This window comes from Nicotiana tabacum, chromosome 24 (assembly GCF_000715075.1).
Source record: "Nicotiana tabacum cultivar K326 chromosome 24, ASM71507v2, whole genome shotgun sequence".
NCBI lineage: Eukaryota > Viridiplantae > Streptophyta > Magnoliopsida > Solanales > Solanaceae > Nicotiana > Nicotiana tabacum.
Window position 1 is genome coordinate 87,513,660 of NC_134103.1, and position 27,952 is coordinate 87,541,611.

The following is a 27,952-nucleotide window of genomic DNA, read 5'->3' on the forward strand; positions in this document are numbered from 1 at the left end:
CTTTTTGAGGTCCTAGAACATATAATTAATTATTAAATTTAAAGATGACCCTTTGGATCATCACACATTTTTTGGGAGTGCTACAGCTTCTACCCATTTCAAGACATAGTCCACTGCTACTAGTATATATTTGTTGTTGTATGAGCTAACAAATGGTCCCATAATGTCCCCATACATCAAATACTTCCACTTCTTGGATTGGGTTCATGGGCATCTCATGTCGACGGGAAATATTTCCTGTCCTTTGACACTCATCACAGCTCTTTACCCAAAAGTGTGCATCTTTAAACAACATCGGCCAATAGAAGCCTGACTCTAAAACTTTAGCAGTTGTCCTTACTCCTCTGAAATGACCTCCATAAGGCAAAGCATGGCATGCCTACAAAACAGAAGCTTGTTCTATCTCGGGAATATATCTCCGGATCATGTTATCAATACAAATCTGAAACAAATATGGTTCATCCCAGAAATACATGCGACAATCACGAAAGAACTTTTTTTTCTGCACAGAAGACAATTCATAGGGAACAATATCGCTTGCCAGGTAGTTTGCAATGTCGGCATACTATGGCTCTTCCACAAGTCTCGTGGCTAACAGTTGTTCATCGGGGAAAGTCTCCATGATATCTTCCATCTCAACCTTCATTTTAGCTCCTTCAAGTTGGACAAGTGATCGGCAACTTGGTTTTCCGTTCCTTTTCGGTCACGAATTTCCAAGTCAAACTCTTGCAGCAGTAGAACCCATCGAATTAGGTGCGACTTTGCTTCATTTTTATCATATAGTTACCTGAGAGCAGCATGGTCAGTATAAACAATTACCTTCGAGCATATCAAGTAGGACCAGAATTTGTCAAATGCGAACACCAATGTTAGCATCTATTTTCTGTCACTGTGTAATTCAGTTGGGCGCCATTCAATGTTCTACTTGTATAGTAGATTGGATGCATGATTTTATCTTTTCTTTGTCCAAGTACTGCTCCCACAACATGGTCACTTGCATCACACATCAGCTCAAATGGTTGCTCCTAATCGGGTGCAACTATGATAGGTGCAGACACTAGCCTCTTCTTCAATCCTTCGAAAGGTACCCTGTAGTCATCAGAAAACACAAAAAGGTGATTGTTTTCAAGAAATTTACACAAAGGGTTAGCAATTTTGGAAAAATCTTTTATAAACCGCCTATAAAAACCGGCATGACCAAGGAAACTTCTTATTGCCTCGACGGAAGTGGGTGGTGGCAGCTTCTCTATTACATCAATCTTGGCACGGTCCACCTCAATGCCCTTACTTGACACTAGGTGTCCCAAGACTATACCTTCATGTACCATAAAATGGCATTTTTCCCAGTTCAACACCAGATTAGTCTTCATACATCTCCGCAACACTCTTTTTAGATTTTAAAGCAATAATCAAAAGAATTTCCCACCATTGAGAAATCATCCATGAAAACCTCCATTATATCCTCTGCCATATCTGTGAAGTTGGCCATCATGCACCTTTGGAATGTGGCGGGTGCATTGCATAGGCCAAACGACATTCTCCGAAAAGCATAAATTTCATATGGATAGGTGAATGACGTTTTTTCTTTATCCTCTAAGGCAATAGATATCTGGTTGTACCCCGAGTATCCATCCAAGAAGCAAAAATGGGACCTCCACGCCAGTCTATCTAGCATCTGATCAATGAACGACAAGGGGAAATGATCTTTTCGGGTGGCCTTGTTCAATCTTCTGTAGTCCATGCAAATTCGCCATCCCATGACTATTCTTGTTGATATTAATTCATTGTTCTCATTTTGCAGAACAGTCATCCCACCTTTCTTAGGCACACACTGAACTAGGCTAACCCAGTTGCTATCTGAGACGGGAAAAATAATTCCCGCATCTAACCACTTGATAACTTCCTTCTTTACAACTTCCTTCATGTTAGGGTTCAACTTTCTTTGATGTTCTTTGGAATGTTTGTGCCCATCTTCCAGTATAATTTTATGCATTTAGAAGGCCGGGCTGATATCCTTAATGTCTGTAATGGTCCAACCAATTGCATTCTTGCACTCTTTCAACACCTGTAAAAGTTGTTCTACCTGCACATCTAATAAACCGGATGAGATAATAACATGTAAAGTCGAATTAGGTCCCAAGAAAGCATACCTGAGGTGAGCTGGTAGCGGTTTTAGCTCCAATTGTGGTGGTGCTTCGATCGATGGATTGGCTAGAGAGTTCTTTCTTTCTTTCGAGTGTAAAGGCTCGAATTTGAGCTCTCTTTTCCAGTACCCTTGCCCTTGAAGAGCCAACACCCATTCCACCAAGTCCTCACCATTTACATTTTCTAAGTTCATAAGGCAGGCTGTTAGAGGGTCTTTTGCATTAAGTGCCTCATCATCTTCCTCCATGATTACATCCACCGTGTCTAACAAAGAGCAATTTGCAAACTCACTAGGTTGCCGTATACACTTTTGCACATTAAATGTTATTTCTTCATTATTGAGCCTCATTTTCAGCTCCCTCATTTCACAATCAATCAGAGCTCTCCATGTGGATAAGAACGGCTTTCCCAAAATTAAGGGAATCTCATTATCAACCTTGCAGTCCAAAATGACAAAATCTGCTGAAAATATGAATTTTCCAACTTGCACAAGTACATCGTCAAGTATACCTGATGGCCTTTTCACCGTTCGGTCAACTAGTTGCAGTAACATGGATGTGGGCCTTGCTCTTCCAATGCCTAACTTTTTATAGATAGACAATGGCATCAGATTTATACTTGCTCCCAAATCACACAATGCTTTGGCAAATGCATAGCTACCTATGGTGCATGAAATTGTGAAGCTTCCAGGGTCGGATAACTTCTCAGCTATAAGTCTTGACACAACATCACTACAAGTCTGTGTCAATGTTACATTTGCCAAGTCTTGGAAGTCAAACTTGCGAGACATCAAGTCCTTCATCATTTTTGTATAACCAGGCATCTCCCTCAAAGAATCAATTAGAGAAATGTTTACCTGAATTTGCTTCAGCATTTTATCATGACCCAAAAACCTAATCTATCGTGATGACGCCTATCGTGGAACTAGGCAAGCTGACTCATTTCCAAACAAACCGATATTTCCTTTCAAAGATAATTTCAATACTATTTAACATAAAATCTTCATTTAAGGAGTTCAAATCAAAGAAAAAAAAATAGAAGTGCGGAAAAAAAAAGCCTGACATCGGGGTGTCACTAGTCATGGGCATCTACTACAAACTGTCTAACAATATCAAGGCTAACTCAGCCTGGAAAGTAAGTGAATACAACTAGAGGAAGATAAGAGGGAGAAGGGCAGGGGCTGCGATCGCCAAACAACTACCTTGTTGTCTCCAAGAAAATCTGCAACCAGAACACTCAATAACCTCTACCGTGTCCAACTACACCTGAATCTGCACACAAGGTGCAGGGAGTAACGTGAGTTCGCCAACTCAGTAAGTAACAACAATAAATAAAGACTGAGCAGTAGTGACGAGCAATAAAGCATATAACGTCCATATCGTGAAATCTCAGTAAAGTACAACATGCTTTAAAAATCAGTGTTTGAATCAAATCATCTCGTTTAAACCTGGTTCCAGTAAAAAAATCATTTAAAGATATTTTTCCAACAGTTTTTCAAACAAAGGCTTAATGCAAAGGTGAGCAAAAATGATGAAATCGTAAACAGCCCCTCGGGCAAAACATCACTCATATACAGCCCCTCGGGCAAACCTCACAGTCACTCGTGCCACTCGGGCATACCTCACAATCACTCTAGCCACTTGGGCATACCTCACAATCACTCATGCCTCCCAGTTACTCAGCACTCAGCACTCGCACTAAGTAGGTACCTGCGCTTACTGGGGGTGTGTACATACTCCAGAGGGGCTCCTTTAGCCCAAGCGCTATAATCTGCACGGACAACTCACGTGCTGCACGGACAACTCATGTGCCGCACGGACAACTCACGTGCCATAATAATAAAGTATGCTGCAGGCGGGCAGCCCCGATCCACACCCATCCTCACAAATCAGGCCTTCGTCCTCACTCAGTCATAAATCTCACGCCACTCGGGCATTTCAGTAAAATAGGGCATTCGGCCCAAAACATTTATATGCATCAAAATAGAGTCACAAAACTGAGTTATGTGGTGAACAAGTATAAACATGACTGAGTATAGATTTTCAATCGAAAACAATGAGAGGATGGTAAGAAACAGTGCCTAAGGGTCCAAACAGCAATGGCGCAAGGCCCAAACATGGCATTCAGCCCAATTTACAGAAATTCTTTCTAAAACATATAAGTATCATATGGTTTCAACAAGGTATACAACTTTACAGTTGCTACGGGATGGACCAAGTGACAAATCCCCAACAGTGCACGCCCACACGGCCGTCACCTAGCATGTGCGTCACTAAAAATAATAGAATGATACAAAATCCGGGGTTTCATACCCTCAGGACTAGATTTACAATCGTTACTTACCTCAAGCCGAAAAATTCTTACTCTGCAATGTCCTTTCCTCGTGAATTGGTCTCCAAATGCTTCGAATCTGGTCATAAATAATTCGTTTCAGTCAATAAAATTCATTGGAATTAATCCCATAAGAAAATAATGATTTTCCATAAAAATCCGAAAATTAGCTCAAAAATCGCTTGTGGGGCCCATGCCTCGGAACTCGACAAAAGTTATAAAATCCGGAAGCCCATTCAACCACGAGTCTAACCATACAATTTTACCAAAATCCGACCCCAACTCGACCCTCAAATCTTCAATTTAAACCAAGAGGGTTTTCAAATTTTCCCAACTCAATTCACCAATTAAATGATAAAAACAACCACGGTTTCGGATAATTTAACCAATATTGAGTTAAGAACACTTACCCCATTGTTTCCTCTGAAAATCACCCAAAATCGCCTCAAATCCGAGCTCCAAATCATCAAAAACTGTCCCATTTTCAGAACTTAAACTCACTTCCCAGACTTTTCTTCTTCGCGAACGCGGTCAGTGTCTCGCGTTCGCGAAGCACAAAATAACTCCCGTCCAAATTCCTCTTTCGCGAACGCGACATCACCCTCGCGTTCACGAAGCACAAAATGCCTCTGCCTCAATGCCTTCTATGCAAACGCATTCAACCCATTGCGAACGCGATGCTTCGTTCCCTCTCACTATGCGAACGTGACACCCCTCTTCGCGAATGCGTAGACCAATTGCCTGGGGTCTTCGGCTGCTTCCTCTCTTCTTCACGAACGCGTAACACCTCTCGCGTTCGCGATGCACACCCAGCCCACCCTTCGCGAACGCGTGCTTCTCTTCGCGAACGCGAAGAGCAAATATTGCCAGCCTCTCAGTTCCTCTTCGCGAACGCGAGGCTCCACTCGCGAACGCGATGAAGGAAACCAGATGGTGTATCAGAAAAATTCCAGCAGAGTTGCAAGTCCAAAATCCAACCTGTTGACCATCCGAAACTCACCCGAGCCCCTCGGGACCTCAACCAAATATACCAACAAGTCCTAAAATATCATACAGACTTAGTCGAACCCTCAAATCACCTCAAACAACGCTAAAACCATGAATTACACCGCAATTCAAGCCTAATGAACTTTGAAATTTCTAATTTCTACAAAAGACTCCGGAACCTATCAAATCACGTCCGATTGACCTCAAATTTTGCACACAAGTCATAAATGACATAACAGAGGTATTCCAATTTTCTGAATCGGATTCCGATCCCGATATCAAAAAGTCAACCCCCGGTCAAACTTCTCAAAAATTAAACTTTCGGCATTTCAAGCCTAATTCCTCTACGGACCTCCAAATAATATTTCGGACACGCTCCTAAGTCCAAAATCACCACACGGAGCTATTGAAATTATCAGAATTTGAATCCGAGATCGTTTACACATAGGTCCATATCCGGTCCACTTTTCTAATTCAATTTTTCAATTATGAGACTAAGTATCTCATTTCACTCCGAGTTTCTCCCGGACACGAACCAACTAACCCGATATAACATAATATAGCTGAATAACACAAAAAAAATTAGAAATGGGGAAAACAGGGCTATAACTCTCGAAACGACCGGCCGGGTCGTTACACATTTCCATGAATTTTTTGTACTGTTCATACTTCTGATATTTGGCCAACCTCTACGGGAAGGGTGTAGGAGGTCGCTTATTTTCTGTGGCTTGAGTTAGATCCTGCTTAGGCACCTTTTCTAAAACCTTCTCTTGCATTTTCTCAGTCTCCTCCGCAACCACTTTTTCCTTGTTTATTTCCTTGTGGGCTAGTTGCACTCTTACTTCTGTTAGCCCGGTTGACTCATCTAACTCAATTGGCACTGACACAAGTGTTTTAGTTGACCGTCTCTCACGAGCAATTTCTTGCTCTAAATCAAGATCTCTACCATTTCTCAAGCTCACCACCATAAGCGGCTTCGAACCCTACGCTTTTGGATTGACATGTTTGTCCGCAGGTAACGTCCCTTGAGGACGATTGTTAAGGTACATGGATAATTGCCCTAGTTGAATCTCAATGCCCTTGATAGCCAAATCGTGTGGTACTACATTTTCTTGCATTTGGTGGACCTTTTCTTCCATTTTCCCGTTGGCCCCAATGAGTTGTTGCAGCATTCCTTTAATTTCAGATAACACATCATCATGCCTCACTATCTGCTGTTGTTGAGATTGTTGATAAGTTAGCTGTTAATTTTGCTGGTTGTATCCTTGTTGCCTTTGGTAAGGTGCTACTTGACCCTGTGGTCGCATAGCTCCAGGATTGTTGGTATTATTATACTGTTGTTGTGTTGGTCTATACTGCTGATTTTTCTGCCCCCAATTCTGACCACCTTGTCTTTGTCCTCCATAGTTTCCCACATAGTTCATATTCTCTTGATAGTTCTGGTTATCACTTTCACCACTCCACGAACACACGTATGGTTGGTTAATGCATGGTGTACATAATCCCCCATTAGTCGTGTCAACTATGTGTACCTGCTTCTGGCCTGATTCATCAATCTTCTTGGTGAGGATACTCATTTGCGTCATCAGAGTGGCCATATTTTTGGCTATGGAATTGTTCGGGTCCAATGCTACTGAGTGAAATATAGGGGTGATTGTGGAATCTCTTGTTATCCATCTCGAGTTTTGAGCCATTTTATCTAGCAGGACCTTACACTCTCTAAATGACTTGCTTAAAAATGCTCCACCTGCTGAAGCATCAACATTGGCCTTCAAGCTGTTCGCCAATCCCATGTAAAGCTATTGTCCCAACATCTGATCTGGAATGCCATGATGTGGACACTTAACCAGTATACCTTTGAATTTCTTCCACATTTCTTGTAATGTTTCACCTGGTCTCTGCCTGAAGCACAATATCTCATCAACCTGCTTGGCAGTCTTATTGTGCGGGTAAAACTTATTCAAAAATTGCTTGACTAATTCCTCCCAAGTTGTAATGGAATTTATGGGAAGCGAATTAAGCCAAGTTTGAGCTTCTACTGTCACTGAGAATGGAAACAACAATAGTCTTATTGCTTCCGGTGTCACATTTGGTTGCCTTTGCGTGACATAAATTGATAGAAAATTTTTCAGATGCTGTTGTGGATCTTCAATGTAAGACTCGGAGAACAGTCCCTTATTTTGCAGCAGATGTAGCATGTTGTTTGTGATTTGAAATGATTCCGCTTGTATCTTAGGGACTGCAATTGCAGTTGCCAAATTTTCAGCAGTGGGTTGTGCCCCATCATACAAAGATGCTTCTGGAACAAGAGGTGCCACACCCTGATTATTCAGGCCATTCACATTATTTCGATTGTTTTGATTATCCAAAGCGTCACCCATGTTTGGTTCAATTTGTTCTCTTGGGTGATGATGTTGTTTGTCTTTCTTGTTTGCACGATTTAATGCCTTGAAAGTTTTCTCAGGATCTGGTAATGCTTCAAACAATTCACCAGTTCTTGAAGAGTTTCTAGGCATACACCTATAATACACTAAACCACAAAGGCTAGAATTTCAATGTAATGAATAAAAATTGAGAAAATTGACTAAACTAAGAATCCTACAAATTCTTATAGCTGTAATTAGTAACATTGTTGCTTTCCCCGGCAATGACGCCAAAATTTGATCATGCCCACTTATGCATTCTAAGAGGTCTAGCGGTCGTTGCAAGTATTATAACCTTTAAGAGGTTGTGAGTATGTCACGACCCATTTTCTGAATAAGCCATGACCGACACCCGGTTGCTAAATTTGACCGAGCGAACCATTTGTGCTTATCAAAACTATTATAACCGCAAATTTTATATGCAACAAGATAATATTTTAACCAAATACTTTTAATTAATTTGAATATATAAAATAAACCAACTCCAAAACTTTATTCGTAGTAACTACTAAAATACTACAAAGTTATTATCAAAAATACTTGAATCTTAACCCACCGACTGTGTCTATGAAGCCTCTACTGATAAACTGACGCACTGCTCAAGACATGAAATTTCCTGGCAAGTTCTCCGAGTAAACAAAGAAATAGCTAAATAATGACGACTCCAAAGAATATTACACGAACAAAAGCGAAACTCACCAATAGCACTAGAAGTGAGGGAAGTCCTAACCTGTAGCCTGCTTGACTGCAAAATCGGTTCCTACATTGTACTGCAGACCAACGTAGGTTTTCAAAAGAGAACGTCAGTACCATCCATTGTACTCAGTGAGTCTCAACGATAGGGGACGAAGCTCTAATAAAATATATATTACGAGCAAAGATTCCAGATGCATGGAAAACAGAAAGCTTCCAAGAACAATTCTAAAATAATTGCATAATAACAGTTTATGAATATTCAAAAAGAAATTCTTTCTTTTTATTTCTTATAAAAAAAATACTTTACTTTATACTTCGGGAGTTTTAACTATCCTGATTTATTCATGTCTTAGTCACCGTGTGATCGGCACATGTTCGATCCCAACCTGATCGAATAAGCCAAATCCAAGAGGTGTTACTCGCTTCATGGTTCTCAGCGCTCATGTATCATACCTTAGCCTGGCTAAGTAAATTCTCAGCAACGAGACCCTCAGCTCGTGTGCTCTCTACTTTGGCACAAGTAGTTTCAGGAAGTCAACACCTTGGTCAGGACCCTCGGCCTCGATGATGACCCCTTCTTAGAATAGAGGATACTCCCAAAAAAAATTTCTATCTAAAACTTCGTTTTGTGACTTTTCAAGTCTAAATCGTTTTTGGAACATCTTATACATACTCATATTGATATCCTTAAATGTAAAGCATGGCATAAGAATTAAATAAACATTCAAAAGTATTTCTAAAGATCTTGCTTCTTCATGAATTTTTAACATAAAAATGGCATATAAGAATAATACAAAAGTCTGAAGATTTATGCATATATATCATAATAAATCGTCTAAACTTTAGCTAGAATGATTTTAAGTTAATAGGTATTCACTCGCTCCAATTAAGTATATATTAGCTCTTTTAAGCAATTCATCAAACACCTTGTATGCGTGCTTTTGTGAGCTAAACCACTTTACTTATGTCAACTCACCTCAAAACTCCTCGAGCCAATACGTAGGCTCCGGTCCAATTTATACCCGTCAACCAATCGATTCTACAACAGTCAGGGCATCTTAATTAATTTTAAAGTTTCACACCTAAACATTGAACTTACTGTTGATACAGAGGAAGAAGGGAATTAACTATCCAATTCTTATACTGTAGGATAATTGAGAATAGGAGATTGTATATACTTGAGTTCAAGAACTAGTGGTTTGTAAAGAAACCTAGAATATTCCGTTGCTTGCGTGAATATTTCACTGGGACGTGCTTTTGTTTCATATCCGCAGAAGTCTGTTGCGTTGGTTTCTTTGGAATTCCCCCCCCCCCCCCCCGGTCCAAGGCTTAATGCTTTAAGCCTTTCGCTTTTCAAGGGCTTTAGGCTTGTTCCCCACCTTTTTTGTTATTTTGTCTTTTTGTTCTTTCTTTCTTTTTAACTTAACTAATAATTAATGGTACCCACTTTTAATAATTAATAATATTAAAATTATTAATATTCCCCTAATGGTATACTCACTTATTTATAAATAGAGAAGTAACTTGATCACGCCAAACTATGCCTCCTAAGAGGTCTAGCGGTCGTTGCAAATATAATCAAATTTACAAGTCTGGAATCGAATCCCACAGGGAAATAACGTGTTAATTACAACTAATACTTTTGCACGAATTCAAGTAATGAACATTCAGAAATATTATAAAATAATTTGAGAGTTTACTAACTAAGATTAAAGTAATTAAAAATGTAATAATTTATAACTAACAAGGCAAATATTGTAGACAAGATTTGGAAAAGTCTAAGGTTATGATTTCCCCTATTGTCGGAATCTTCCCCGCTATATCTCCTATAAATTCGCCTAAATATTTTCTACCGATCGTGAGTACTTTAAGTGTTGTAGCTCTCTCTCGAGTAACTACTATAATTTATTAGACGTATTCTCTCGAACTACGCTAGCTGACACTAATTTATCGCTCACGACGATCGCACCAAGGCTTCGTTATCTCTACTCCCGCCTTTAAACCCTCTGTATCGATCTCTCAACTACGTTAGGAGTGGTGTTGTTCAACAACTACCTAAATATGCACTCTCTCTCGAGCAATATACACACTAAATAGGCGCAGTTAATTGAGAGCTCTTCAATTAACAACAATGAAAATATAGTTGAACAAGTAGAAAAAAATCACAGGCAAATCTATATTAAACGCAGTAGAAAATCATCCTCCAATAGGTTCTATCAAACCTTAGATTAAAGAGTTTAGCTACTCATAAATACAACAACCATCAATATAATATTTAAAGACATAAAATTACAAAGTAAAGAGATAAATAAAGGAAAAAATCGTTTGATTCTTGCTCCACAGTGCTTGGCAGCCTATTTCTTCTCCAAAATCATGTCCAACCCTAGAATAACTCATTTGAGATTTGAGGATTATTTATGTCAATCCCTCAGTCCAATTTCGGGTTTGGGTCTTTTAACCCCCGACTTTTAATTACCGTGCTATAGACCTCGCGAAGCCTGGTCTATAGCGCGGTCGACCTGGCTATAGATCTCGCAAAGCCTAGTCTGTAGCACGGTTTGGATACTTGATGCTTTTGTGCTCTTTTCTTGTATTTTTGTCCTCTTTTTGTGTAATTTTCATTTGATGATTCCTTCCGATGTTCCTACACATAAAAAAATACAATTTAACTCAAATGTCGCACAATAACTCATTAGACCAACAAAATATAGGACGAGTAATGTGCTAAAAGTAAAGCATTTTGGCATCACATCACCACTTCAAAGTCAATCACAAGGATTTAAATCCGTAATAGAAGTATAATTTTTTTATGCACTTAAGGTAAGATTAAAAAAAAAATTCTATATTTAGCGTGTTTTGAAACTTTTATAGATTTGAGAAGTGTTACAGAGTATGTGATGACTATGCATGTGAAAGATAAAGCAATATCAGCAAAATAAATTGCTTAGAAGGGGAATTAAATCATTGTGGATTTGCTAATAACACAATAAAAAAATAAAGAGATTAAGAAAGAGGAGAACTGACAATTACAAAGTTAATTGGTTAATTAACTTTTTGAAACTCGATAAATATTTTACGTAATAGTTGAATTGCTCCTAAATATTAATAAAAATTTTAAGCGAAAAGCTTACATAAGTAGGAAAAACTGATGGATAACATCACACACTAGCTGATGGGAGGATTTGATTCATTTTTCCTTTTTTTTTCTTCACACAAATGACAAATACAGTGTACAAATACGGAAACTTTCGATCGTATGCATTCATAGTGTTAGCTTGTATTTTATAACATGTTCTCTCACATAGATAATTGTATATTATATTTTCAAAAGCAATATCAATGTTTACAATAAGAATTCCGTTCATGACTTGTATTTGTATAATGTATTTTCTCACGCTGATAATTATATATTATATTTTCAAAAGCGTTATAAATGCCTACAACAAGAAATTTGATCATGACAAATTAATTGAAACGTCATGATAGAACATACAAAAGAACATCCTTTATAATCATACCAATGATAAAGTCAAAGTTAATTTTATTTACAATATACATACCTAAGTGAATGTGCAAGTTGAACAACTAATCATTATATATTCAATTATCAAAAAAGTCTGTTTTCGGATCAATTCAAAACCCAAAATGGTTTTTAGAAGGTTAAATTCAATTTTTTGATGCAATCGCCCGGGAATTGAGAGAATTTTAGCTAACCAACTTCTAGGAGAGACATAACTTAGGGCATTTGTCTCGGTAGCTACACCACCCATGGAATTTAAAGAACCTAAAGGAGCATGAGTCATATATTCTGCGGAACGCCGTTCCTGTTTTGGGTTGCTTATCAATGTTGATAATTGATGATACACAATTCGAACAATTTCGAATTTATCTCAAATGACCCGATCTGGCCCATTCCTCGAACAAAGTTTTTACGGGATCTGTATCTACCAAAATTTTAACTTTTGGTTCCGGAGAGAGCTCATATCGAGGGGAAGATTTGTCACCTCAATGTCGGCTCTTTACCACCTGGGACTGTAGTATGTTCCACGGGTTGAGTTGTTCGCCCATTAAAGCGATACATGAGTTGTGTTCACAACGTCGTGAGACAATTCGGTTCGCATGGATAAGCCCATACTAATCCGTCAATTTGGGATCCAAATACGAGATTTTCCTTGGGAGGTATCGGGAAGGATTTGGAATGTGTGTGTAGAACAAATAGTATATTGCTAAAGAAAGTTTTTTCCGAAGTCCAATTAGCGATTAGGTTAAAACAAATAAAGGATTTCTAACCATCTTATTATCCTATAAACTATAACATAGACCAATTAAATAAAATGTTAGTCGAATACGCTCATATATAATTCATCGTTTTGAGCTTGACAATGGATTTTGAACTCATTGACATGGGATAAGAATTGCATACTTATCTATTAAGATACATGTGCAACGTACGTGTCCAGAAACTAGTGATAAAGATAAAAAGCTACTGACTTTAGCTTTAAATTTACAGTGTGTAGTTGAGACATATTTGCCATTAACTTTATTAGACCAATATATATGTGAATCATATCAAATTAATCCAACAAACAAAAACTACTCTACCGGATGCTTATATACTCCAACAATAACAACGATAATTAAGCTTCAATCCAAAACAACTTGAAATCGTTTGTATGAATGATCAGTATAAACTTATCTCATGCCTATATATATTATACAACATAAAAATAAAGTACAAAGTACAATAAATACTTTATATTTTCTTCTGACGTGCAAATCTCTTATAATTCCTATAAAAGTAAAGTGCTTATACTCACCAATAGAGCATGCGTTTAATTGGCCGAATCCATGTTCTATAGTCAACAATGATATTTCCATAACATGACTTAGTGAATAAGGGAACCTGAAGTGACTTGAAAATGCATGGAAGAATCAAAGGCATTGAAGTGATCATCAGTAATCAGCACATTGAACAGCCCACTCATGATGGCAACGAATGAAATCCTCCAATCCTCAAAATTACTGCCAAAATTAGACGAAACCCGAGAAATGTAAGAGTTGTTTCCCATCTTATCATTGACACTGATGTTGGGATTGAAAATGTGCTTGAATTTGCTAGGATCAAAATTTCCAATAACTTTTACAACAATTGTTGCCACAGCCCCAACCACAAATGTATCATTGTCAAAAGGGTAGACTGAAAAAGACTTCTCTTAGATGTGTTTTGGTGTCATGATTGGCAAGGGAAATTGTATTTCTTAAACTCATTTGCACTTGGCTGAAGCTGGATCAGCGACATTATTTCTTTGTATGTGGAAAATCCTGGACTAAGATTTGAGTCCAGTTCTGCACAGTGTACATGCTACACCTGCCTCTTCTTAATAAACAGAATTTCTGTCTCCTGCAAACACTTTAAACTTGTAGCACTTATGTGTTGTATCATTGCATAATTGATAGCTTCTTTAATGTACTATTCTGTTTTTCATTTTGAAATTTATTTAGGCTTTTGTTTGTGAACACTAAACAAAAAGAAACCAAGCCTGCCATTTGCATTATTTAAGTCCAAACACTACGAGGCTCAAATCTAGCTAGAGCTTCTGTTCCGGATCCACAAGTCATGATCTTTACGTGTGTAATTCCAATTCCCAACCTGCACATTTCTAGATTGGAGGAAAGGGAAAAAGTTAATTTTTGAGTTGATTTGTTTAATCTAAAATTCACATATGCTAATGTTAACCCCAAAATTTAGGCTCCAAAATGGGTCGAATCGAATGAGTGATTGGGTTTTGTTGCACATGATAATCAGTTGTGCTTTTAGAATTCTGAGTGTCCAAGACATAATTAAGTGATGAATAAAAGTGTACTCACACTGCAAAACGACATTTCACTCTTTGATTGATTCGATGAGCTGATCTTTGATTCCTGTGATGAAAAGGCGACGGTGATGAGTGCAGTTTTTGGGGTATGTGAAAACGAAAAGGAAATGGATTTAGGTTAATTTGATAATCAACTTGATTATTTTCAAACCATTGATTTAGGTGTATTTTGAATTTAAGTTTCTTGTATCAGTGAGCTTTTTCTTCTTCTTCCTTTTATGAAAAAGAGTTTTCAGGAAGGATTAAGGCCTTTAGTTGAATGCTAATTAATGACTTTGGCAAAGCCTAGATACAAAAATTTTACTACTTCATTCGCTTGTTTTTAGGTTCCAGTTGCTCATATCATTTTAAGGAGTAATAGCTCCACTTTTTACCAGTTGGAGCGTCTTAAAGAATGTTCAAAAGGAAAAGGTATAAAAGAAATTGGGCAATTTTGAATTTGTATTGGTAAACATGAACAAGTCATGATAAAATTGGATAAGAGTATGACACTTATTTTATCCAATCCATCTTTAGTCATTACTCTTTATTATATAAAATATATGAAGTATGATTCAACTCCTCCTGTCCATTTTTATTCTTCTGTGAAGAACGAGGAGCTTAATTTAAAGCATTATTTATTTAAAGGATGATTAGCTGTAATGAGCAAAAGGAATCTTTTACCGTTTGAATTATTGTCTTAATGCTCCACAAACAACTACTCCAGCAAAAGAAGACTTGGCAAGAACTTTGGGAAGACTTTCGTGAAGAGGAAGAAGACTTTGTGAAGGAGCAAAGCAAAAATGGCCGACCCTGTAATTGGTGCTACTGTTAAAGTTTTGCTTGAGAAGCTGCTTTCTCTCACTATTGAGGAAGTCAAAAGTTTAAGGAACTGCAAGAAAGATCTCATAATGCTGAACAAAACTGTAACCATGATCAAAGCTTTCATTCATGATGCAGAAAGACGACAAGTTGAGGATCAAACTGTGGAAGAATGGCTCAAGATGCTTGAGAAAGTTGCTGAAGATGCTGAAAATGTGTTTGACAAATTCAGATATGAATCTGTCAAAGCAGAAGTGATGAAGATCCGAAACAACCCAATGAGAAAGGTCAGTGGTTTCTTTTCTCATGCAGCTTTTAAGAGCAAAATGTCTCGAAAAATCAAAAACATCAACGAAGAGTTGAGTGCTATCAATCAGTTAGCCAATACCCTTAGTCTCCAACCTTTAAAAGGTCCTTCTCGGCAAATACTACCAATTCGAGAAACAGATTCTGTGGTAATTGCTTCTGATGTTGTTGGTAGAGACAAGGATGTTGCTGGCATAAAGGAGAAGATATTGAACATGAGAGAGGATGTTGTTCTGTGCACCATTCCCATAGTGGGTCTTGGAGGTTCAGGGAAAACAGCTGTGGCTAAGATAATTTTCAACGATGAACAGATCAAGCAACATTTTGAAAAGAGAGTTTGGTTGTGTCTACCTGAAATGTTAGAAACTAAGAGCTTTCTTGAATTGATGCTCGAATAATTGACAGAAAGGAAACATGTGGTCCAAAGCAGGGATATAATAGTCAAGAAGATCCGAGATGAATTGGGTGGAAAAAGGTTTTTGGTTGTCCTGGATGATTTGTGGCGCGTTGAAACTACATTGTGGCACGATTTCTTGGACACCTTGAAAGGAATAAACACATCCAGAGGAAACTGCATTCTTGTGACTACTCGTTCGGAGCGAGTGGCATCCTCAGTAGCAGTAGATCTTCATACGTTGGGAAAATTAGCAGCAGATCATTGTTGGTCCATTTTCAAACAAAGAGCATTTGTTGATGGGGAGGTCACAGAGGAATTAGTGAGCATGGGCAACAAGATTGTTGAAATGTGTCAGGGTCTACCATTGGCAGCAAGTGTGTTGGGAGGCCTATTACGCAATAAGGAGAAACGTGAATGGCAGACAATTCTTAATGGCAACCCCCTTGTTGCAGGTGAAGATGATACTGGGGAAAATAGGATAAAGAAAATCCTAAAAGTCAGCTATGATTATCTACCATTTCCGCATCTGAAAAAATGTTTTGCTTACTTTGCAATGTTTCCAAAAGATTTTGCGTTTGAAAAGGACCAACTAATCCAACTCTGGATGGCAGAAGGATATCTTCACCCATGTCAAGAGACCTCTGTGATGGAAGATATCGGGAACAGGTTTTTTCAACTTTTGTTGCAAAATTCCCTGCTGCAAGATGTTAAGCTAGATGAGCACAACGATATAACACGCTGTAAGATGCATGATCTTGTGCATGATTTGGCTGGAGATATTTTGAAATCTAAACTATTTGATTCGAAGAGGATTGGAAGAGAAAATCTTTCTCAAGTTCGATATTTTGGATGGGGGTCACCAAGTGATCAAATAGATAAGATCAATGAGCCTGGACGTTTATGCACATTGTTCTGGAAAAGCAGGGATATGGCTGAAGATATGCTATTGAGATTTCAGTTCTTGAGAGTTTTAAATTTATCCCAGTCAGGCATCAAGGAGTTGTCAGCCTCAATCGGCAAGCTAATCTGCTTGAGATATCTCGATCTCTCCCACACTAAGATCAAAGCCTTGCCCAACTCCATTTGCAAGCTCTACAATTTGCAAACGCTTAGAGTCAATGACTGCTCTTTACTCGAGGATCTTCCAGATGAGATGGGAAATATGATAAGTTTGAGACACCTATATTACAAATCATATTCTTGGACTCCACCGAATTTGTGGGAAATATGGTCTAATAGTAAGGTGCACTTTCAGATGCCACTTAATATGGGGCAATTGACTTGTCTCCAAACGCTACAGTATTTCAACGTGGGTTTAGAGAAAGGTCGCCGAATAGAAGAATTAGGTCATTTGAAAAACCTTAGAGATAAATTGACGATCAATTGTCTGCAATTGGTCCGTAATAGAGAAGAAGCTGGAAGAGCATACCTACAGGAGAAACCAAATATCTACGAGCTGGCATATTTATGGTCTCATCGTGAACCAGAAGGATGTGAAAACAATGATGAGTATGTTTTGGATGGTCTTCAACCGCATCCTAACTTGAAAACCTTTGAAGTGGACAGCTATTTGGGGAGTAGATTTCCTTCATGGTTCGATGAAGAATTTCTGCCAAATTTGGTCAAGTTGACATTAAGTGTGCCAATGTCAATTTCTGCCAAATTTCCTTCATGCTATTTGGGGATGTGCTACAAGAACTGATGGCGCTAACTGTAGATTGTTTCAATGGATGCAGCCAGGAGGTTACTGTGGTACAAAGACAAATTGTGTGTGCACTATTTGCTGCACTTTTCTCTCATGCCGGCCAAGCTAAAATTTGTGTTGAAGTATGCTTAAGAACAATTTCATTTGATGTTTTTTTTTTAAAATTTCAACTCCTTTTCTCATGAAAATTTAATCTTTCCTCCTGCCGCGGGTCTACTGAAAACAACTTCTCTACATTAGTTGTAAGGGTAATGTATATGTACTCACTACCTTCCACAGACCTACATGTGAAATTATACTGAGTTTGTTGTTGTTGTCCCTTCTGATTCAAGCAGTATTTCCTTTCTCCAAATTTTGTCTATTGTCGTCAACAGTTTTTCTTTTTTAACTTTCAAGTGACAGATTGAAACATTATGCACAGCGGTTCCAACTCCTTGATTTTACCCTCAACTATATTATGCAATGCACATGTTTCTAGTTAATTACTTGCTAGGAACCGGTAAAGTGTTGGACTAAAGTGGATTAAATCTTGTCCGTTGAGGATTAAGTTGAAACATTTGACGTTAAGGACCAAACCAAATAACTGACCTGTGTAAATTTTATAACTGCCTTCCTTTTCCAATCGGAGAGTTGACTAGGAAAAGGCGAATCCTTCTTACAATCCAGAAAAGGATATCTCTAAGTATCTCAAGCATCATTTTACTATGAAAAAGTGATTATTAGGAAATACGTATACAACACTGTAGTTACAACTAACTTTTAAAATGCAAATATGTAACAGTTCTGCCGAAGTTGACATGGTAGTATTTTGTAAAAATGTATATTTTCCTCTTGTCCCTCTACGATTTATCTAAGTCTGTTGATTCTTAAAAGCCCAATTCATGACCTCCACTCGACCCAGAACTAGTTGGTTCTCTACGAGCACTATTTCAGTGCAGGATACGCGAGCGCTGTCAAATTGAGACAAACTCTGAATACTAGATATGACCTCAAAATAATTGTGGTAAGGTCGGTTAGTGAGACGATAGGGGAAGTCTTTCACAAGCTTTCCATAGCTTTAGTCATTCCCAATACTAGTCAATATGAAGAATAAACTTGTAGTGATCTTCATATAGTGCATCCTGGTAGCCTTGCAAATATAGAAGCTTCATATACAACACATTTCTTGACCCAAAGTCCCACACCCCAAGCTGTGCTCCTGTCACTGTGTACACACCAGAGCGGTCATCACCTATAAAAGTTTCAGGACACTCACCAGTCACAGGCTTATGCCCCACCGACACCTTTACTACAACATTCAAACAGCACCTCTAATTGCGAGGGAAACATTAACAGTTAAAAATGGATGACTTTCATTAAGCCCCTGATCCTTGAATTCAAAAATATTCTAAGCTTTTATCGGATAGCCATCAAACCGGTTGTAAAACTGGAACTAATTTGATTTACGATTGATAGCTTATTTGGAGGTAAGTTTGAGTCTGACAAACTTTCAGGAAGAAACGAATAATTTCCTCAATCAATATAAATAAATTAGCATTCACAAAAAGCACTATTTTCAAATTCGGAAATCAGCATACTTGTTATTGGCTAACATAGAGCTTTTGCCCCATCATGCTGGACTGCAGATGTGGGCAAACAGGTTCCTTACGTTGTTAGCCTGGAAGTCTGGACTGTACAGGAGGCCATACCCTTGGGACCTCAAATTCGAAAACATTGCATGTGACGCCCTATTTTTGCGCCCCTTTTTAACTTATACCCGTTTTGTTTTTCCGTTTGCATCCGCACTAATTTTTTTTGTTAAAAGCGTTTTAAATTGCCCTTCTTTAATAAAAGACTATTGATAAAACTGTAGACCGCACGACAAAACTTTAGCATGTGTTGTATGAAATTTTAGCAAATAAACTAAATAACTTCAGTATGCATTAGAAAAAACTCATTAGAAAATTACATACTGCAAGACAAAAACTTAAGCGTGTTTAGACCGAAGTTTTAACAAATGAACTAAATAACTTCAGCTTGTTTAGACTTAAGTTTCGGATAAAACTCATGACAAAACTGTAGACTGCAGGACAAAACTTCAGCATGTTTTGGTATGAAATTTTAGCAAATGAACTAAATAACTTCAGCATGCATTAGCAAAAGCTCATTAGAAAATTATATACTGCAAAACAAACTTAAGCATGTTTAGTCTGAAGTTTTAGCAAATGAACTAAAAAATTTAAGCATATTTAGTCCGAAATTTTAGCAAATGAACTAAAACACTTAAGCATGTATAGTCTGAAATTTTAGCAAATGAACTAAATAATTTAGTCTGAAATTTTAGCAAATGAACTAAAAAAACTTAAGCATATTTAGTCTGAAGTTTTGGCAAATGAATTGACCTCCAGACAGTTCAAATCTAACCAAATTAATTGTATAACTTCATTAAAATTCATCGAAAATAATTTCGGATAATAAAATGTCAACTTAAAATTTCACATTAAAAAGTCAACGCGGGGCCTGCCTCTCTGAACTCGACAGATTTTTCACGAAATCCGAACACTCATTCCGATACGAATTCAACCATACCAAATTTACCAAATTCCGATAACGAATCGACCTCCAAATCTTAAATTTTTGTTTTATAAAATTTCTACAATTTTTCCCAAATTTTCATCTCAAAGTACTAATTAAATGATGAAAACAATGATATATTCATGTATATTAACCAAATTCGAGTTAGAATCACTTACCTCGGTGATTTTCTTGAAACTCCCACGAAAAATCACCATAAACTGAGCTCTCAAAGTCCAAAAATGATATATAGTACAAAATCTGATCCCCATTGTGCTGACCGCACATTTTCTTGTGCGGTCGCACTCCAAATTGTGCGGCCGCACTTCAGCAGCTCTGCACTACTTTATTTCAGTAAATTGATAATAACTTTCTCTACAAATGTCCAATTGGTTAAAGGTATACCTCTATGGAAACTAGATTCAAAGGGCTACAACTTTCGTTTTTGAATCATCTCCAAATTCTTTGTACAGTAAAAGATATAAGCTTCCGAAATTGGACCATTAAATCTCCGAAATCACCTTTTTGTGGCCGCGAGAAGAATTATGCGGACCGTACAATTTCAAGTGCGGTCCGTACAATTCCTACTGCTACAGCACTTTAGGAGTTTGCGGCCGCACTTCTGCACTCTAAAATGTTCCCTTTACACTTCAACTGTCCCGTAACATCGTCAAAGTGCCGAAATGCCCAGACTCGCTCAAAACTCACCCTGGAACTCATTCGAGCCACTCGGGACCCCGTCCGAATATACCAACAAGTCCTACAACACGATACGAACTTAGTCGGGCCCTCAAATCACATCAAACAACATCAAAAATACGAATCGCACTCCAATTCAAGCCTATTAAAACTAAGGAAAATCCAACTTCTACGATCGATGCCGAAACCTATTGACCTCAATATTTGCACACAAGTGATAAATGACATAACATACCAATTTCAATTTCCAGAATCACATTCTGACTCCGATATCACCAAACTCAAGTCCCGGTCAAACTTCCAAACCTTCCAATTTCAACTTTCGCCATTTCAAGGGAAATCAACTACGGACTTCCAAATAAATATCCGGACACACTCCTAAGTCCAAAATCACCATACGGAGTTATTGGAACCATCGACATTCTATTTCAGAGTCGTTTGCTCAAAAGTCAACTCTCTGGTCAACTCTTTTCTTTTAAGCTTCTTAAATAAGAATTGTTAAATTGTCCGAAAACCAAACTCGACCATACGCGCAAGTCATAATACACATCACAAAGTTGCTTGGGACCTTAAGTCGCTGAACGAGATGCTAATTATTAGAGCGACAAGTCGGGTCATTAGATTATCTTATCCATTCAAACAAACAACCCCTTAAAATATAGGATTGTAATATTGGCAAATTACTATTTACGATACATATTTCTCCAAATCGTACATTGTAACTTCCTTAATTCACTAGCGACTAGGTATTGTCCATAGATGTAAATAGTTATATAGTATTGTCCATAACCAAAATCTAAGATATATACATTGAATGAAAATGTGAAGTTCTTCCCATTAATGCCTTAATATATTACTCCCTTCGTCCCAATTTATGTGGCGGAGTTTGAATTTCGAGAGTCAAACAAGTTTATATTTGACTGTAATTTTTTTCATATCTTTTAGATATTTTGAATTGTTAATTATTGTGACTTATAATACTTTTAACTAGTTTTCAAATGTATATATTTTATTTTCAAAAACTTAAAGATTTTATGTCTCAATTCACAGTCAAAATTAAGAAATCGACTCTTGAAATTCAAGCTCCGCCACATAAAGGGACATAGGAAGTATTTTTCAGGTAAAAATCAATATGTGACGCATGAGGTATAAGATAAAAGTTTTAAGCTTGTTTCTTGGTGGTTACCTGTTTAAAATGAAATTGGAGAATTTCAAAATTTTCTTGGAAACGTTTATTGTTGTTGGGGGTGGTAATTTGAGCACAAACTCATTTGACCCGTCCAACCTGTCCAACCCGTAATGGGTTGGGCAAGAACTATTTTATTGATGGGCTAAGATGGGCAATGCCCAAGTTGACCCACCATTAAGCCACTAGCCTAAGTTGACCCGCGAAACAGCCGAAACATAACTCGTGACTACAACATCGAGCAAATTCACAATTTCTGCAACTTTTCCTTTGTAAATTGTATCACCTTTTCTTTAAATGTAATAATTGTTGAAAGAAGCAATCCAAGTATTCTAAAAGACAACAGTAATATGAAATAGTAAAGCGTAAAAGAACAAAACTTTGAGTAAAGGTCTAACAACTCGTCTATAACTTTTTCTTTTAGTTTTGGTCAGGTTTGTTTCCCAATTCATCTTTCTTTTTCTTTTTCTCGATTTGCATTTCATCCTTTTCCTTTTGTCTTTTTTTATTTTATTTTTTTATTTTTTGAGTACGTGGTTTTAGTTATAAATATTTTATTCTGGAACGGATGAGTAAAGTGTTACTCCTTCCGTTCACTTTTAAGTTGTCCACTTTTGACTTTACACTTCTTTTAAAAAAAATGTATTTTACAATTTTATCTATAATAATGATAGTATTTTCAAAAGTCCTGAAAAATAATTTGGGGATGAGTAGTTAATGATAAGGATAAAACAGAAAAAATTGTCTTTATCTTGATTTAGTATAATGGACAAGTAAAAGTGAAAATATAATTTTAATATAGTGGACAAGTAAAAATGAACGGAGTGAGTATGATTTTTCAAACAACTATTAAGTAGTATCAGTAAACTTTTGTTTTTCTTTCCTTTTACTAATAGCCATTAAAAATAAAATTTATACATTCGAAAAATTGAACAAAATTTTGAACATAAAATGACAAAGAAAACTAGAGTTGTTATATATTCCCTCAGTTTCAAATTAGATGAACTGCTTTTCTTTTTAGTCTATTCCAAAATATATATAAGTATTACACTTTGAAGACTTATTTGGAAAAAAATTGATTGAGAATGTCTTAAGAAATAAGAAAAGAAAGTTGGGTCAAGTTAGACGGGTTGGATTATGACCCATAGTTTAACCATCTTGACTCAATCTATCTTAACCCAAATAAATTTTGGACTGGGTTGGGTAATGATCCATTTATTAAGTTAGTCCATTTTGACCCACCTAAACTCGACCCAAATGGTCCATTTGTCACTCCTAAATTTGGCATCACTACCATTTATAAAAGGAAAAAGGGTCGAATATTCCCCTCTACTTTGGCATATTGTTTACAACTATCCTCCATTTATACTATCGGGACATATACCATTAGACAAACTTTTTAAAAACACCCTTAACCTAACAGAAAGCCACCAAATTAAAAAATATTTTTTTTTAAAACCCATTAATAACCTGTTAAACCCCTTTCATTTACTGCACTTCTTCCTCATATATTAGTCATCTGCTTCGTAAAAATACTGACAACCATATATTCATTTATATATTGAGTTTCGATTCTTTTAATATACTTATTGTATTTTTCTAGCTTCTCTCTTTATTTTTTCCACCATGTCCAAATGTACCAAATATTCATCATGATTTTCTTTCCAACATGACTTGAATGTTTATAATATCTTATTAGGTTAACAACTCTGAAGTCTTAAGGCAACAACTGAAGTATTTCTTCCTCCGATAGTGAGCCTTTGTTGATGAGTATTCACGCACCATGATTTTCTTATTCTACTTTAAACATTTGGGCAACAAGTAATTATCACAAAATTACGCCTTAAGAACCAAAGTTAAATTCCAAGCTATGGGATGTGATACTCATAATTCTTAGTAGCAACTGAACTTATAATATGAACAAAAATTAGAAAAATAATTAGAGGAGATTTAATTTAATATCAAGCTACAGTCTACGAAATTCATCAAGAAAAAAAAAAGTTATCACGACCCAAAATCTGCTAGTCGTAATGGCACCTAACCCAACCCGCTAGGTAAACCAACTGGTAACTATCCAATTCCAATGATATTAACAAGACAATTAAACGAAAGTAATTTACTGAATCGTATACATTTCCTAAGAACTAGTAGTACAAATCATGAGCTTCTAAGAATAGAATTCACAAAACTAAAATGAAATAAATACATCGTCTGTTTGAAAAGTACATAAATAGAGTTTTATAGATCTAAGGCTACCACGAACAAGAGGCAGCTACAACCGGGACACAGGTACATCTTCAAATCCAGCTCCCATCGAACACAGCAACATCAGCAGCCAACATATGCACGCAAGGTGCAGAAGTGTAGTATGAGTATAACCGACCCCATGTACTCAATAAGTAACAAACCTAACCTTAGGTTGAAAGTGGTGACGAGCTAATACAAAGGTCAGGTCCAACATCAATATTCTACAACAGTTCATAACAGCCTAGTACAAGTAACAAAAGAGATATCTCAGAAGTAAAATGCTCAGTTCGCTCACAGTTCCATAAAAAAAAATAGGCATTTCTTTTCAAGTATCTCAGTGAAAATCCAAATCTTTTACCGAAAATACCAAAATACGAGTAAGTTTGAAAACTGTGATTTTTCCCAAAACCTATTTCAACAAGTAGTAAGATGTTGGTGACGAGCTAATACAAAGGTCAGGTCCAACACCAATATTCTACAACAGTTCATAACAACATAGTACAAGTAACAAAAGAGATATCTCAGAAATAAAATGCTCAGTTCGCTCACAGTTCCATAAAAAAAATAGGCATTTCTTTTCAAGTATCTCAGTGAAAATCCAAATCTTTTACCGAAAATACCAAAATACGAGTAAGTTTGAAAACTGTGATTTTTCCCAAAACCTCTTTCAACGAGTAGTAAGATGTTTCAATTTGAGATAGCACGAGGAAAGTACTTTTCTATGTCTACATATCAAGATACAGGTAAAACCATAAATGCCTCCAAACTGGGTAGCAGAAGAAAATGCACCTCTATTCATGTATCACAAGTACGCATGTCAAATGCAATGCATCTCGATGATGAACTCATGTACTCACACTCTGAGAGTACTCAATCTCACTGTCTCGCATTCTCTCTCACTATGCTCAGTACACTCACCCCTATCTTACAAGGATAGAGAGGTTGTTTCCGATACACCCTAGACTTCTTTCAATCAAACAATGTCACATAAAATGGAACGAAAAGAAACTAGCAGAAAGCATTAATTGATTGACATAACAAAACAGTAAAACCAACAATTATCTAACTTAATACATTCAAACACTAAAAACAGCCATTTGGTGAGCAGACATACCTCATTATAATTGCAAACACTAGAACCATCTCGACCACCAGGCTCCTGAAAATTCTTAATATCCCTAGAAATATTAGGCAGCACTACGTTATCATATAAACAAAGATCTCTCACCTACCCCCTTACAATATAGCAATCTTGTATCATAATTCACATCAAATCCCCTTCCTAATGCTTGCACTGCATTTATAGCTGTATGAATTACTGCTGAGTTATTTTCTTCCATTACATCCCCAAAAATATAAAGTCAACCCAAATCCGACCCCCCCAAAAAAAAAATCTGAACCAAAACTAGTACTTAATGAGTCAACACAAGTATATGACCGAGATAGATTTAGCCAGATATGGGGGAATAGTCCAGTTTCACTGTATATGTACTCTAGATCTTTGAATCTATCAAAGGAGATTTCTTTTCAGATTTTGTGATTGCTGCTGTATCTAATTGGGTCTATTTTCTTTCCCCGGTATCTAAACATGTGTGTAACGACTTTGGATAAATTAATTTTTTTTAAGCTTTATTTACTGTGTAGTGTACATTGTATGTAATTTTTTCCTTTCGGTATCTGACCATTGTTGGAGTCCGGAATCAAAATGTCATTCTTTTAGACTCAAAGAATCATAATATGTAGAAAAAATAACTGGTAACCATAATATATATATAACGCCCTTTTAAAATGCGCTATACTTTAACGATTGTTTGTTCAGTTAAATATAGCACCCTTTTAAAAGGCGCTATATTTGAACATGAAAAGAGCGGGAAGGTATAACGCTTTTTATTAAGACGCTACAGTATAACGTCTTAATAAAACGCGTTATATCCACATAAAAATCCGTCCAGTCTCCTTCCCCACCAAACCAGAAGCTCCCTCTCCCCATTAAAACCAAAAAAAAAATAGCCCCCCCTCCCCCCCCTCGGTTATTATCGAAAAAAGCTCGAGTGGAGCCCATTGGTCCCACAAAAGTATAGATTCTCGGTCTCACATCCTAGTTAAGGCGTTATCTCGTAGTGGGTTGCTCGTTTCGGCTCCAAATCACTAAATCTTCAACTTTCCAAAACTTTAAGGACTCGTTTGGCCATAGATTTTGCCAAAATAAACTTGAGTTTTATTTGGCAAACACATGTTTGGCCATAAATTTTACCTATATTTTGGCAAAATCCAAAATCTCAAATCCCAAAACCAGCTCAATAGCTGATTTTGGGACAAATCCCTAATAATACACATGTTTTTCGAAAATAAATTTGGGAAATATGTTTTGAAAACGTATGTCCAAACACATTTTCATCTTCAAGCTAAACTTCACCCAAAACAAATTTTTCAAAACAAATTTGGGAATCTATGGCCAAACGCTAGCTAAATCGAGGTATTCCAACTTAGATTTTGTTAAAACTCGTATAAAAATGCATATTAGTTCTTTTTAATGTGCTATATGTTATTTTGTGATTGTTTTGTGATTTAACTAACTTGTTATTTTTTATCCGGACTATAGTATTATTGTGCTAAAAAAATTAGTAAAATAGAGAAATTGTTATTAGTTGTTAAAAAAATTGTTAATTAGTTACTTTTTACTGTGGTGTACTATGTATTTTCGTGATTATTTTTTATTAAATTAATTTGTTTCTTTTATCCGGTTTAGATTATTTATTTGCTAAAAGACTAGTAAAATAGATAAATTGTTACTTTAGTTCCCTGTAATGGTATCTTGTAATGTAGTGCCCTTTTAGCGTTGTAAAATGAAGTGTCATTTAACGTAGTATCCTTATAGTTATTAAAATTAATCATTTAAGTATCTCTTAAACCCAAAGATACGTAAAAAAAGATGATAGTTCAAACACAAACTCTCTCCAATTTTAGTCAACAAACGTAATAAAATAACATGAGAAAGCAATAATATTTGTCAAACTAAGTATTATTTAATGAATATTTAATCATTAAATCTTGTATAGTTATGAAAATTAATTAGTTAATTTTATTATAATTAAAAATAAGTGAGTAACTAACAAACAAATAAACTAATAAAACTAACATATAAAATAATAAACTGACATATAAAATAATAAACTAACATATAAAATAACAGCCCTGATGAGTGTTAAATCGGAGAAATTTTCTCATCATGAACACAAGAATTCGGATACCTTGGTATTATCGGGCCTCAAATATCGAGTCCGGAACCAAAATGTGAATATTTAATAATTAAATCTTGTATAGTTATGAAAATTAATTATTTAATTTTATTATAGTAAAAAATAGGTGAGTAACAAACAAACATATAAAATAATAAAACTAACATATAAAATAAGAAACAAACATATTAAATAATAAACAAACATATAAAATAGTAAACTAACATGTAAAATATTAAAGTAACATATAAAATATAAAATTATAATATTAAAAATGTATCAACCTAATTAACAATATAGTAAAAATATCGAATAGATTTTAATATTAAAGGTATTGCAATATATTTAAGCAATGAAAAAG

At 36.4% G+C, this 27,952-nt stretch overlaps 1 protein-coding gene, 1 non-coding gene and 1 pseudogene across 2 annotated transcripts; 2 read left to right on the forward strand and 1 right to left on the reverse strand.

Moving 5' to 3' along the window:
• Positions 1-1,993: 1,993 nt before the first annotated feature.
• Positions 1,994-3,019, reverse strand: LOC142178288 (uncharacterized). Its single transcript, XM_075247618.1, has one exon. The coding sequence runs from the start codon at positions 3,017-3,019 to the stop codon at positions 1,994-1,996; it is 1,026 nt and encodes a 341-aa protein (XP_075103719.1).
• Positions 3,020-7,287: 4,268 nt separating this feature from the next.
• Positions 7,288-7,394, forward strand: LOC142178708 (small nucleolar RNA R71). Its single transcript, XR_012706972.1, has one exon. It is a non-coding gene; the product is annotated as a small nucleolar RNA R71 (small nucleolar RNA).
• A 7,497-nt stretch (positions 7,395-14,891) lies between these two features.
• On the forward strand, positions 14,892-17,996 carry LOC142178504 (putative disease resistance protein RGA3; annotated as a pseudogene).
• The last annotated feature ends 9,956 nt before the right edge of the window (positions 17,997-27,952 follow it).

Bases quoted from the DNA above. Each gene is read 5' to 3' on its own strand.
- LOC142178288 (XM_075247618.1), bottom strand. From the start codon at position 3,019: ATGCTGAAGCAAATTCAGGTAAACATTTCTCTAATTGATTCTTTGAGG.